The 14,113-nt window shown below is 53.8% G+C and overlaps 1 protein-coding gene across 5 annotated transcripts in view; it reads left to right on the top strand.

The window, feature by feature from the left end:
- The window catches only part of NTN1 (netrin 1), a 192,747-nt gene that overhangs the window by 120,995 nt on the left and 57,639 nt on the right, over window positions 1-14,113 (top strand). For all 5 annotated transcript variants that reach the window (XM_037164958.2, XM_037164960.2, XM_053672681.1 and 2 more), the window contains exon 3: window positions 4,116-4,304. In XM_037164958.2, coding sequence (XP_037020853.2) covers window positions 4,116-4,304 — 189 coding nt within the window. The remainder of the gene's footprint in view (window positions 1-4,115; window positions 4,305-14,113) is intronic.

Genomic DNA, 14,113 nt, shown 5'->3' with positions numbered 1-14,113 from the left:
ACCCACCACCCACTCACCCATCCATTTACCCAGTTACACGTCCATCATCCATCCGTCTATCCACCCATCCATCCATTCATCCACTCACCCATTTATCATCCATTCATCTGTCCACCCACCTACCCATCTGTCATCTGTTATCCATCATCTATCATCCATCCATCCATCCATTCACATTCTCTCTCTCATTTGTGCAACAAGAACATACTGAGCTCTTGTTGGAGGGTATAAGGGCAAACACCATTCCTGGGCTCCAGGAACCCACACAGCTGAGGAGAGGACTTGTGCCTCTTTATTTAAGAGCTTGCTGCTGAGAGTGCTCGCCTGTCCCTCCACCAGAACGGGTGCCCTGGACAGCTGAGAGTGCACTGGCCATCCTGGTCTCCCTCATGGCTCCCTGCACAGGGTCTGGCATGGAGCTGGAGCACCTCACTGTGTATTGAATTGAACTGGCCTGGGGTTGGAGAGGGTTTGGACAGTCCAGGCTGGTGGGAGAGGTTTGGAAAGGCTTAAGGAATGGTGGTGACCACCATATGTTAAAATAGGACTGAGAAGAACTTTTCATGGGAGAAGAAAACAGATCATCATGTCTTGGGCCCAATTTCCTGTCAGGTTTCTGGGTAAGAAATGTGGGGGGGGTTCTCTTCCTCCTCCCTCCTGCCCCATGTTATGCCGCTGGGTCTGCAATGCAGCCACAGGTGATATATCCTTGGTGATGCCCACATAGCAGTTGAGTGGGGCATAGAGCTGGCGTCCAGACCAGGCCAGCTCTCTCCGGGTGGTTGCGGGAGCCCTGGACTGGGCAGCCCACGCAGGTTCCTCAGAAGTTACGCTGCCCCACCCCCACCCTTCTCCCCAGGGCTGACCTCTCTGTTCTCACAAAGCTGCCCTTTCCTTCCCCCCTTGAAATCTGATAATGAAACTAATACCCAATATTTTTGCCTCCAAGAGAGGCAGGAGATAAACAGGAAGGCACAAAGGATTAAGGTGTCTCTCTTGAGAAAGGGGCTGGGAACGAGCTCGGAGTTGGGTGACATCTTTGTGTGGAGCCGAGGGATCCAGATGTGAGCGGCTTTGCCCGATGCATTTTTCCATTTACGCAGAGAAAATAAAACAAAGAGAAAAGAAAACAAGCTGTAAAATACTTTGCAGAAGGTCGAGCGTGGGCAATTGCCACTTGATGTCCCCTGACAGCTCCAAGAATAGGGGGGAGAGAGGGAGCCCTGCCTTTTGATGTTCAAGCCTCTGAGTTTTCTTTTGTGTGACCACTTGTTTGGGAAGAACCTTTTGTTGGTGTAAGGTGTGTATGGAAGAGAGACACTGGCCCAGGGTTTTCCTTGGGGTGGGGATGGGGGTTGAGCTCCCAGGAAGGGCTTAGAGGCTGGGATGATCCCGTTGCGGGGATGGGGGTCAGCCGGAGCCATCCTTAGAGAAGAGGACGTAGGATTAGCGTCTGCCTCCAGGAAGGACCAAGAAGATGACGCTGCAGAGGACTTGCCCAGTATAAGAGAGGCCTGCAGAAGTGAGGCCTGGCTGGTCCATCCGGATCCCTGTCCCTGGGCCCTGTGACTTCTATGCTAGTAGGAAAGACCCAATTCCAGGCTCTACTCGAGGCCCAGCTGCTCTTCCTTCTGGTGATGTGGTTCATTCCTCTGGGGCAGTGGAAGAGGAGCCCAAAGACCTGGGCCCTCCACTTATTGGCTTGGTGGTCCCGGGATGGTAGGTCACTTAACCAATCTGAGTGGTTCCCTGTCATCCTGGACCGGCTGAGTTCAAAGGGACCATGAACTTGTGTATGCATCACAGTATCTAGTGCTGGTGGGCTGCAGCTTCTTCCTTTGTACTTAGTCGAGCTCAGCCCCAAGGGCTGGGGGTGCTGAGGGCTGCTTGTATAGCTCTCAGCGGTCGTGTTCTGGCCTAAGCTGGGGTGCAGCTGCTTCCAGACTTTAAGGTGTGAGCTGAGTCTTCTGTTTCCCCACTGAGCTTCCACTGAAGAAGTTGTCCATCTCTGTTTGTAACTGAGTGACTAAATGGGGTGTGTGATTTGGGGGGAGTTTAGGGAGAATATTTAAAGAAGCTGATAACATCACAGAAAAATTGAAAGGGCAAATATTCATTTAAAACCACAGAAGTAATATATAGGTAAGAAACTGGTAGAAATATTTGCAGCTTGTATAGTAGAAAAGACAAATGGTTTTTAATCCATTATATTTAAGAACACCATACATTGTAGGGAAAGAAAACAACACCCTGTTTGAAAAACTGGGCAAATGGCACGAACAGGCAATGCACAAAAAATGAAATATAAAGAGAAAAACAAACATGGGGAAATGTCCAGCCTCACTGGTAATCAAAGACATGCAAATGAAAGTCATGTGTGCATGTTTTCCAGACAAATTGGCAAGGATTTAAAAAAAGAATGCTGATACCAAATGCATATTGTTATTCTTTCCAGGGTGTGTTGGAATAGGCGCTCTCAGATCCTGCTGATGGGCGTGTAAGCCGGGACAGCCTTCCTTGCAGGGAATTTGGCAGTTTGGATCCCTAGTTAAAACATGTAGACCCACCCTGGCTGGTGTGGCTCTGTTGGTTGGAGTGTTGTCCCATACACCAAAAAGTTGGGAGTTTGATTCCCGGTCAGGGCACATAGCTAGATTGTGGGTTTGATCCTCAGTTGGGTGTATATGGAGGCAACCAATCAATGTTTCTCTCTGTTTCTCTTTCTCTCTCCCTCCCTTCCTCTGTTCCTTCCTCTCTAAAATAAATGAACATATTAAAAAAAGTTTAAAACACGTAGACCCAAAATTTAACTACTGATTCTGTTGTGAGAAATTTGCTGTACAACAGTCATCAGAGCAAAGTATAAATTCGTGAGTTCAAAGGTGGGTATCGATGTGTTGCTTATCACTGTGAAGGACTGGAAACAACCTAACCACCCAGCACGGGGATGGCCTGCTTTACATGCACCCACTGCAGGTCCAAGCAGCTGCTACACATGTCTGTGCACCAGGCAGTAGATGACCTTCCAAATTATACTTTGGAAAGTATATACTTCCAAAAGTACATACAAAGTTATACTATAACTTCCAACTGAAGTTAAAGCCTACCTCAGTAGGCTGACACTGAAACCTAGTCACCATGATGAGGAACTAGGCCATGAACCTGAGATGCACATGTGCCATCACTGTCTGTGAGAAAGAATTGAACTGCTCTGCCCGGAGGAAAACCGGGGGCCGTGGAAAGATGTCCATAGGTGAAGGGCCTCCTCGGTTTGATGCTCAGGACACCCGAGCTGGTTACAGTGTTCATTCAGAGCAGCCCAGAGAGCTCAGCTCAGGAGATGTGGGCTCAGGCTGGGCAACACGGAGAGGAGTGACTGGACTTGGAGCAGACCCTAAGCGCAGACTCCAAAGCAGAAGCTGGAAATGCAGATTTGGGAGTCGGGAGCATAAATAAAGGTGGTCCTGTGGCCGTGAGGGGCGGACAAGGCCGACCAGGAGGGCATCAGAGCAGAGGGGAAATGGCACTGGTTGCTGAGGAGCATGTAGGAAACAGGGAGAAGGAGCCGGCGGAAGGGAGTCTGAGATCAAGATGCTGGCGGGGATGGTTTCTCCTGAAGCCTCTCTCCCCGGCTGGCAGATGGCCACCTTCTCCCTGTGTCCTCATGTGTCTTTCCTCTGTGCCTGTGTCCCCCTGATCTCACTGTGTGTCCAAGTTTCCTCTTCTGCAGGCACTGGTCAGGTTGGGTGAATCCCCCCTTTCAAGGCCCTAGCTCCAAACACAGTCACATTCTGAGGTCCTGGGGTTAGGCCAGCACATGGATGGGGGGCACGATTCAGCCCCTAGCAAGCAGGATGTGGGCACAAGGAGGATGCCAGGTCCACCTCCCCACTCTGAGGTGTGTACCACGGAGGGAAGTGAAATTTCCACCTGGGAGGGAGCAGGAGTCTGGGCCATAGTTCAGGTAGGGCGGGGTGATCCATAAGCCTGCAGATACGGGCGGGGGAGCCCGAGCAGCTCTCCCTGGCCTGCGGGAAGGAGGGGGTTAGGGGGCAGGGTCTCCCTAGGCTCCCCCACCGTGCCCCTGCCTGACGACTCTCCCCACCTCCTCACAGCCTGCAGCTGCAACCTGCATGCCCGGCGCTGCCGCTTCAACATGGAGCTCTACAAGCTGTCAGGTCGCAAGAGCGGGGGCGTCTGCCTCAATTGCCGCCACAACACGGCCGGCCGCCACTGTCACTACTGCAAGGAGGGCTACTACCGCGACATGGGCAAGCCCATCACCCACCGGAAGGCCTGCAAAGGTAGGCGGTGGGGGCGGGGCCTTGGCCACACCAGCCTCCCTCTCTTTGCTCAGCATTTCTTTTCTCTTTCTTTTTCTGATGATCACACACGTGCACGCAGGGCCCCCTGGTATTCGGAGGTGTAGACTGAAACAAAGGGGCGATGGAGAAATGACTCCAAGGAGAAGAAAGGGGAAGGTGTGATCTCTGCAAGGGTGCGGGGGGGGGGGGCGCCCCGCCCCCTCCCAGCTGCCTGTCCCTCCGCACAGGTGTGTCGCATACCACAGGGCCGGGGTCACGTTCACCAGGCTTACCGTGGCACAAAGGGCTCTATTTTACCAAAACCAGGCAGACAGATTTCTTTGGATGTGTGCACGCTCCTCCCCCCCACCCCCCAACGGTCGCGCAGACACAGACGCTGCGCTGCCGGCTTCAGGGGCAGGGTCTCAGAAGGAACATTTAATCCACCTGCAAATAGCTTTACTTCTCAGGACAAAAAATTAAAGGGAGCCGGAAGAATCTATTTTCATTCACTGGAGCAAGCACTAACGTTTTAACTTTCTGCTGTTTTCTCCCACTAACAAACATGAAGCATGGCAGAGGTGACGCCACGGAGCCCATGAAATGCCAGGGAATTTCATAGCCTTGGGGCGGGAGTGGGGCCCCTGGCCCCACATTAGCACTTCGGAGAATCAGGGCTCTCCGGGTGCAGAATTTGGGGCCTGGAGCCAGGGCTTGCTGTGAGCACGGCTGCCCAAGAGGATGTCTCTGAGGGCTCTTGGGCCACAATCCAGCACAGACAGGGCTGTGACACTTGAGAGACCCAAGCCGTGGTGGACTCAGGCCCAGATGATGAGCTGCAGTAGAGAAACCGTCTGTGGCTGCTGCCTCACCTTTGGATGAAGCCAAAGTATCTTTGTCCTCACGGGAAATCCACCAGATGTTGGGCACTTGTGCGTAGGACCAGCAAAATGAAGAGCCAGGGCTTCTCGTTCAGGAGTTACTAGGAATTTCAAAATGGCAACAGCGGAGCTTCAGCCAAGCATGTGTCCTTGTGAGCACGGGGCCCATGAAGCCAGCCTTGCTCCAGTGGAATGCTTTGCTCCGAACAAACAGCTTCCCAGTCGGCATCTTCTGGGAGAAATCCCTCTGATTCCAAAGGAACAGGTGGTTCCAGGCAAGCTCTCCTTTCAGATCTGTGGACTTCAGGCTGCCTCTGGTGGTTGTCAAGAGAAATTTAAGCATAAAGGTAGTTGGGCTATTTCCACATCAAAAACAACTCATGCAGGTGAGAATCTTCCAGGAGCCTGAACAGAGACTGAGAAGGGTGGCCTGGGCCAAGGCATCCAAGAGACACCTACAGTGGCAGGCAGGCGTGAGCAGAGGCGTGACCGGGGCAGAGGGCTTTGGGTTTCTGGAGGACATAATTGGAAGGTGTCCAGCTCCCTCACCTATGCCCAGGTGTTTATTATGTTTCATTCACGGAAGAAATTGAAGCCAGGGTTTTGTAAACAACTGCTTGCACATTGATTTCCTGGGGATTTGGCCAAGAAATATTAACCAAAAGTGGTCACTCAGCTGGATAAATGGAGAAATCTGCCGGTGGGTGAGAAGGTCCTGGCTCTGTGTGGAAGGGCAGTAGCCACTTACTGTCATGCCAGTTTCTGGTTTCTGCTGTCACAGGAAAGGCTTGTCCCCTTGTCCCCTGGAGAGACAGGAAGGAACAGGGCTTTGGCCATCTTGCCATTTGCCACCCCTCCCTCTCCTCTGTTGCTGAGGTTGGGGGCAGGGTAAGGGCCCCTTGTGGCCTCTCGCTATGGTGAGTGAGATGTCCAGAAGCCACAGAATTCTGGGAACCTGCAGATTGTCCTCTGGGGCTCTGCCACTCTGGTTAAAAGGTGTGAAGACACCCAGCTTCCAGGAGGACGAGATGCAGGCACACCAGGGTGTGGTCCTGTCTTACTGTTTCATACTCTGTGTCCAGCCTTAGTGGCTGTGTCCTCCCTCTTAGCCCTGGACAGCAGCTGCCCCCAGCCTTGGTGGGAGAACCGTGAGAAGACCCCACAGAAAAGGAGAAATGTATGCATGCATTCTGTTCAGAGACATACCTGTGTATGCTGCTGGGGCAACGTGACAGGAAAGGGTGAGACTCTCAGTGCGTCCTGATTGGTGAGGAAAGACAATGCTTCCAGGATCCTGCCACCTGATTGGCTAAGGAAAACACTATCTCGCCCGTCCTAACACTGATTGATGAGAAAAAGCATTACCTGAGGGGCCCTGCTTCATGATTGGTAAAAAAAAAAGACACTGTCTAAAAGAACTGCTATCTGAGTGGCGAGCAAGAGAAGGTGGCCTGTGAAGTCCTGACATTTCACTGGTGAGGAAAGGTACCTCTTGAAAGTTCCAGATCTCTCCCCTCTGCCCTGCTCTTCCTGGTGTCACCCCCTTGGGGGATGTGGGAACTTTTAATCCTCAGTTCCCTCACAGGACACTTCTCACCAAGGAGAGACCCTGAAATCTCATCAGGAGCCAGCTGCAGTTCAGTTGCTGCCTGGGGGATGTGTACCCTTGAGATCTGCAGACAGGGGTCTCTTCATCACCCCTATGGAGTCTGCTGTCTTGTCTTTGCAGGGCTGGACAGTTTCAGGAAATGATTCCTTCGGTGGGGTCATTTGGCCCAATCTTTTGATCTCTGATGGTTTGCTCTTAGAGGCTTCCAAACTCTTATTTGGAGGGGCTACCCCCAAGGCCCTGGCCTCCTGGGGTTGACCTCAGGGAGCTCCCGCATAGCCCTCAGGCGAGGGCCGCACTCCTTCACCCTGTTTCAGATGCATTTCACGGGGGAACTGTGACAATAGGCTGAGGCTCTTGACTCGGGTTGGCAGTTGACCTGAGGAAGGTTAGCAATGACGCCGGGTCCTCTTTTTACCTCCTGACTTCCCAGGGCCTGGGGGAAGCCCCGCAGGGGGCTGAGGCCACCCATACACTCCTGGAGACTGGCTGGCTCCCAACCTTGTTCAGTTTAGAGCAGGGGTGGACCCAGACAAGAACCGCTTGGAGCAACGGCACTAGATTCCAAGTGTTATTATGCAGTCCCCCATTTGGAAAGTTTCACAGCAACAAATTTGTTGGATTCTTTCTCCTCTCCCGTGGGTTAGAACCAGCCTGGGGCTGGCGGGGCTGGTGTGCACAAAGGGCTGTAATAAACATGCCTGGGGAACAGGCGGCTGCACTCTCTGGCTATTCAGCGCGATTTCACAGCGCTGGGAAGGCCTCATTACCGCGTGGGCTGTTGTCCTATACAAAGTCAGATGAGATGAATTTCTCTCTTCTCCACAGAATAGTTTGTGAATGATACTCGTCTTGGAATCTGTCAAAGACAGGCGGTTTTGTTTACCGTTTGTCTTCTTTATGGACTGGGGGGTGCTTTGTCTTTGGAGCTAGCAAAGAAGACATTGCTATTTAACCCTTTCAGCCATGCCTCCATTTAAATGATATTAATTTATCATCTTCCCAAACCATCTGTGATGGATAAAGACATTCCAGGAGCCTCGCGTGAACCGAATTGCGATGAGAATGAAGAAATTAACCACGGCATCTAGCATCCCTGCACAAAGGGCTCTCCTTCCAGCTCACTGAGCAGCCTGTTCCTCTCACTCACTGCCCTGCCCCCTTCAAGTCCACAGTGGCTGAAGTCAATGTGGCTGAATGCAGGCTGCCAAGAAGGTGTGAGGCCTGTGATGGTCCTCACCCCTCACCGTCTTGGCCACTGCACACACTTGGTGCTCCTACCCACCACATTTCTTCAGGCACCTCGGTCAGGGGTCGGGGGAGGAGCCAGCACCACGGGCCTTCCCCTGCGGCTCCCTGCCCCCTTGGGGCCGCTTGCTATTTCTTTCCCACTCCCGATTCTTTTTCTTCACATCTGGGCATCCTCAGTACAGCAGGTTCCTGAATATCCATTTTGTTTGATGTCGTTTTGTCATGTTGACGAGCTGTCCCAGGAACTGAACTTGCTTTTATCAATTAGCCCACGGTAAAATGGTTCCATTGTGTATATTTTGCTTCATGTCACAGAAGCTACTGATGGTGTCTGTACCTTTGTCTGTAACTTGTCATGGAGGTTCTTGCCCTTGGCTGTATGTACTTCAGAACCACCTGGAGATTCAAAACTACTGGTGCCTGAGTCCTACCCCCAGAGAGTCTGGCTTAACTCATGGGTATGGATGAGACCCAGGCCCTAGGAACCTGAAAAGCTTCCGAAGGCGGGTCCAATGTGTAGCCAAGGCTGAGAACCAGGGCAGTGGGAGAGTAAGAAATGAGGACAGTCAGCTGCTCTTGGCTCGGGAAAGATGGCCTAGGCCCCGGAGTTTACTCTTTTTGAGGAGAGAGACTTACTATCAATGAATTGAAGGTTCTCTTTTTTATGGCTCTCTTTATGAAAACTGGGTGGAGAGGGTGTGTATTTAAAAGTCTTTAAAGGTTTAAGTCCTGCCAGGCAAGGCTGGGAGCTCAGCTAGTGCAGCTTGCTCTTCCAGCATCCAGTTGAAAGTGCGGTGGATATGGCTGCTAGACTGCATGCCTGCGTACATGTGGGTACGCCTGGATTCGGTCATCAGAGTGCTGAGTCAGGGCAGAGCAAGGAGCCTGGGACTGCACCCCTTTCTGACGCCAAGGTGGTGCCCACAAGGCCACAAAAGCCTAAAAGTGTCAGGAGTGCCTCTTCACTTTGCGGGTCTCTGGTCACATTTCCATTTCCATTTTCCAGGGAAAAGGGTTGGTCACCTTGGGCAGGAAAGGTACTCTGTGGCTGAAGCAGCTCCCAGCTCAGAGGGCAGAGGCCACACAGGCCCAAGGAGTGGACTCTGTTAGGGCGCAATGACGGCCTGTGTCCCTGGGGAGAGAGGAAGTCAGAAGCTCAATGCTCAGCTCCAGCTGTGGCCGCTGCGGGTGCGTCCTTTTCCTGTTCCCTGGGGATTTGGAAGGGGGTGGGATTCAGAAATCTGATCTCCAGGTTTGGCTCTAGGGTGAAAGCCTGTGGAACATCGGACAAGTCACATGACCTCTAGACTTCAGTCTCCTCATCGATGAGTCTTTTTCAGATGTATGGTCTCTTGTGTCTCGTCTACCTTTGACATTACCCATTCCGTGTGTTCTTTTTAAATAGTGAAAATTTTATCAGCCCCTGACACAATAGGACTGTGTCTTATGTCAGGGAAGTTTGTGACCTGAGACCTTGGACAAGCCGGCAGGAGTCAGGCGGGGGTGGTTTTGTCCCGAGGTCCTTGCAGAGGAAGTGTCCCTGCTCAGTGCCTGGACGCCCGCAGGGCCCTCCCGCTCCAGAGCTGGGTCTTCAGCCCAGCATTTTGTCTCAGTCCCCTGGGCATCCTTGGCCCCTTTCTTCACCTTTCTGGTGCCAGTCCCCTGTCTCTGAGCCTGCTCTCTTCCCAGTTCCCGGAGGGTGTGCCACTTGGGAAACAGCTGTTGCTGCCAGGAGAGTAGCAGGAGGGCCCCAGCCAACAACAGTGGGATGAACGGCCTTTAAAAGCAAGGATCTCGGACTTAATCGCGATCCATCCCTGGTTCAAGTTCCATCCCTGGGCAAGGTGTGTACTCTTCGATGAAAGTGGGGTTAATAGTGGTTCCTCTTCCCTCCTAGGATTATGGTGTAGATTAAATGAAACGATGTAGAGGAGGTTCCCGGCATGAGGCGTCACTCCATACCTGTTACCTGGTAGGATTATTTATACAATTAGAGCACAGGTGGCACACACAAGGCCCACAGGCTGAATCCGGCCCTCCACCTTGTTTTATCTGGCCTGGCACCTTGTTCTACCTGGTGGCAGTGCCGAGCTCTTGCTTAACAGTTAAGGAGTAGTTACATTTATACAGCCCTAAAATTACATTGGGCCCTTTGAAGGCAACTGTGAAGCTGATGTGGCCCCTGGTGAAAATGAGTTTGACAGCCCTGAATTAGAGGAAAACAGAGTAACTGGAAGGCCCGGCTGTTGCCAGCCTGCACACACAGCGGAGAAGGTTGTTGCCTTGATTCTCTCGGTGAGCAGTGGCGCAAGGGAGAGCCAGGCCTCCCTCACTTGAGAGGCCCGGCCCCACTATGGACTTTGAGACTGGTTCCCAACAAGACTGGGCAAGGCCCCGGGATGTGTCCTTATGCCTTTGCGCACTCTGGATAAAGGATTCACACACTTTGGGAGCAAAAATCACACACGAATTGAACAGCAGAGATGAGTGTCCGGCAGCTGCCTGTGGAGGCCCTGTGCAGACCCTGTGCAGAGAGGTGGGGAGGGGCCGCGTGTCTGTGAGCCTGGTTGTGGAAGTGCCGCTGAGAGAGATCGGGCCCTGCATGCCGGCTCGCCTGGGGCCTGTGCGTGCAGACTCGCTCCCCTGCGTGCCCCCCCCTTGGCAGCCCTCTGTAGGAGCTGTGCCTTTCCCCTCAGCTGTAAATCAGGTGCAGGAAGACTATAGTTAACTAGATCAGGAGGGTCAAATAACCCAGTTTGGGATTATGGGGCTCCCCTCCCCTCCACTTCCTGCTGTCTGCACCTTGATCCGAGAGAGTGGCAGGGGAAAGGAGAGGTCGTGCAACTTGAAACATTTATTCTTTTGTGCCTTGTTAGCAACTGCTGGGAGAAAGAAAAGCATAGCTGCAGAGGAGGCCGACATAGACAGCTGAGGTGAAGTTCGTGGGTTGTCCGTGGATTTCACTGTCTCGCTCCCTCACTGGTGTGGAGAAGTTAGGGGTGGGGAATGTTCCCAGTCAGGTCATTCTGGATGCGAGAGGACAATCTTCCCCGCTTGCCCTCCTTTTACCCTCTAGTTCATGGGGTGAATCCAATAACCTCCTCCCCCCACCCCCCAACCCCCCGTGGAGAGGGCAACAAATCCGGCCTGAGCTTGTTCCTTGATTCTGCAAGTATTTATTGAGCACCTGCTGTAAGCAGTAACTGGGGTTATAGTGGTGACCAACAGCCCATGTGTTTCCTCGGAGCTTGGCCTCTGGGGAAGGTTGATGATAAACAAAGAAGAGAAAAGAGTAGGAGTATTATAAATTGTGCTGAGTTACACAAAGGAAATAAGGAGAGGGGAAAGAGAAAGTATGCATCAAGGGAACCACTCTGCAAGGTGGTGGGGGCAGGGGACCTCTCCGAGGGCCACAGGTTTGAGATGAGACCTGGGGTGTGAGGAGCAACCAGCCATGGGGAAGCTGAGGAAAGAGCAGCGCCTGTGTCTGGGGGCAGGAATGGGCTGGTGGGCCTGTGGTCAGAGGGGGTGCGAGGGGGGCAGGGTTCGCTCCCCGGCTGTGGTGCACTCCTGCTTTCTCTGTGGCGTGTGTCCAGGTGCATGGCCGTTCTTACCCAGAGCAGCGGAGGGTCTCACCCTAACCGAGTGCCATGGGTAGATGGGCTGCCTTGCAGTGGCCTCCAGGCCCAGAGTCCCAGGCAGCCTCCGGGGGGCCCCAGGGAGCAGCCGCACTTGCCGAATCCCACTTGCCGGGATTCAGGGCAAGGCCGTTGTTTCCGCGGCCTGACTCGTCTGCACTTGGGAGGCCTTGGGTGGACCAGAAAGGGCATCTCCCACACCTGGTAGCAGTTTGGGTACTTCATTCTTAAAGGATGGGAAGGACATCACATCAGGTTAGGACCCACCCCAATGACTTTATCTCAGTGGCCTCTTTAAAGACCTTATCTTGAAACCTAGCCATGCTCTGAGGTGTTGGGGTTAGGACCTGAAACAGCTGAACTCTGGCAGGGCATGTGATTCCGTCCATAACTCTCGCTGGGCCCAAAGCTGCCCTTCACTCCTGGCAGGTGGCCTGGGTGGCAGCTGTTGGCGACATCAAAGCGAGGATGGGTGCTGTGGCTGTTCCCTCTCCCACCGTCCAGCCTGGAGCTGCTCCAGGGGGTCTGGGCCCCACACCAGCTCCCCCTCATACGTCCTTGGATCACTGCCATTCGAAGGTCCTGCATGACCCCGGAGGCCCCAGGAGCCGGGTCTTCAGGGAAAGTAGCCAGACCTCCCGATAGGAACCTGGAAGGATTCCGAGGTGCCACGCTGTGAGCTGCAGTGAGGGGCCAGCCTGAGGCGTGCATGCCCCCTCACGGGGCTGGTGGGCTCCCAGGGGTCCAGGACAGAGGGCAAAGCAGCTGCTCAAGACCAGCAGCCTGGGGGCAGGAATGTCTGCCTTCCGGGTCAGTTCTGCCAAGGCTATTGGAAACCCTGGGTGTGCCCCTCCCAGCCGACAGGGAAACCTAGTCTCAGCGAGGCGACCTGGTGCTACTTGTAGACAGTGATATTGGGCAGGGCGGTTGGTGGGTGTGGGACAGAAGGCCTGATGTGGCCAGCAGTGAGAGTGAGCACTTCCCCTGCCCTCGCTGCCAGGATACGGCCACAAGCTGCAGCAGTGGGATGCTGGGCCCTGGCTCTGGCTGCCATGCTGGGTCCCAGGAGCCATGCAGACACCAAGCCTTGGGCTGTTGAGTTGGAAGTGACTTCAGTGGGAGTGTAGACCTCTGTCCTTACAGGTGAGCTGCCTGGAGCTGAGAGCCAGCGAGGCACTAACCCAGGGTCACATAGTATTACTAACAGGACAGGCCCAGACCTGGGCCTCCTGGTGCCCACCTAAAACCGTCTGTGTGCCCTGAGCTCCTGACCCTGTCTGGTGGCCCAGAACAAGGACTGTCGGGCTTTTCCTCTGCACCTGGAGGCCCTCCAGCCCGCCCGGTTCCTGAGAAACCTAATGCTGCTGCCTTCTCAGGGCCCCGGGCTTCCGCCTGCTCTCACCCTCCTCGCGGTGGGAAGCCCCTGGGGTGGATTGTTTCCCATGACCAGGTGCTGCCTGCTCTGTGCAAACGAAGTGACCTGCCGTGGAAGGGATTGACCTCTGCCGAAAAAGGTGGCTGACTTCCAGGGAAATGGGAGCCGCCAGTGGGCTTCCTGTGGCGGAAGATGCTCGGAGCCAGACCGAGTTCTCAGAATCAGGGAGGCTCTCTTCATCCTCACCAGACGCCCTGCAAAGGGGAAGACCTCCAGTCTACCGCAGTCCCGGTTCCCTTGTTCTCCTTGGCTCAGTCCTACCCCTGCCCACTGCGCGAGTGTGAGTCTGTGCTCACGTGTGTTCCTCTGTGTGTGTCTGTGCGTGCTCATGGTGAAGAGATGCAGCAGGGTCCCGTGGGCATTCTCTCCCTGAGGGTCAGGGCCTGGGGCCTCCCTGGCATCGGGCGGGTGGCTCAGAGCACCTTCCATTAACACCGCTTGCGGGGCGCCCTTGTCCCCAGTGCAGCAGAGCCCACTGTGGGTTGCTGTCGCCTCTCAGTTCTCCCACACGCTTCTCTGCACAGAGGGATGACTTGGACTTTCCTTATAAATAGGATTTGGGGGAAGTTTTTACTTTGAAGGCAACACAAGTCTGTTAGGATTATATCTGACTGTGCTTTACAAAACGCATCTAGCATTTGTTTCAGCAGTTTAAGTATGAATGTCTCTTTGCAGATAAGAAGTGGGGGCGCATCCCGAGAGGCGAGGCCTCCATGACGCCTTCAGAGGTCGGACCTCTGCCACCCCCACGTGGCCTCTCTCTGCCTGCAGGCTTTTCTTTGTTTTTGTTTTTTAGATTTGATTTATTTTTTAGAGGGGGGGAAGGGAGAGAGAAAGAGGGGAAAAGAAACATCAGTGTGTGAGAGAAATATTGATCGGTTGCCTCTTGCACGCCCCCAACCTGGGGGTCTGGCCCACAACCCAAGCATGTGCCCTGACCTGGAACCAAACAGGCGGCCTTTCGGTTTGCGGGAGGACACCCAGCTCACAGAGCC

The sequence above is a fragment of the Artibeus jamaicensis genome, unplaced genomic scaffold (genome assembly GCF_021234435.1).
Source record: "Artibeus jamaicensis isolate MK-2021 breed Jamaican fruit bat unplaced genomic scaffold, CSHL_Jam_final contig_781, whole genome shotgun sequence".
Lineage (NCBI taxonomy): Eukaryota > Metazoa > Chordata > Mammalia > Chiroptera > Phyllostomidae > Artibeus > Artibeus jamaicensis.
The sequence above is the reverse complement of the archived record's forward strand: the minus strand, read 5'-3'. Positions and strand labels throughout refer to the sequence as shown.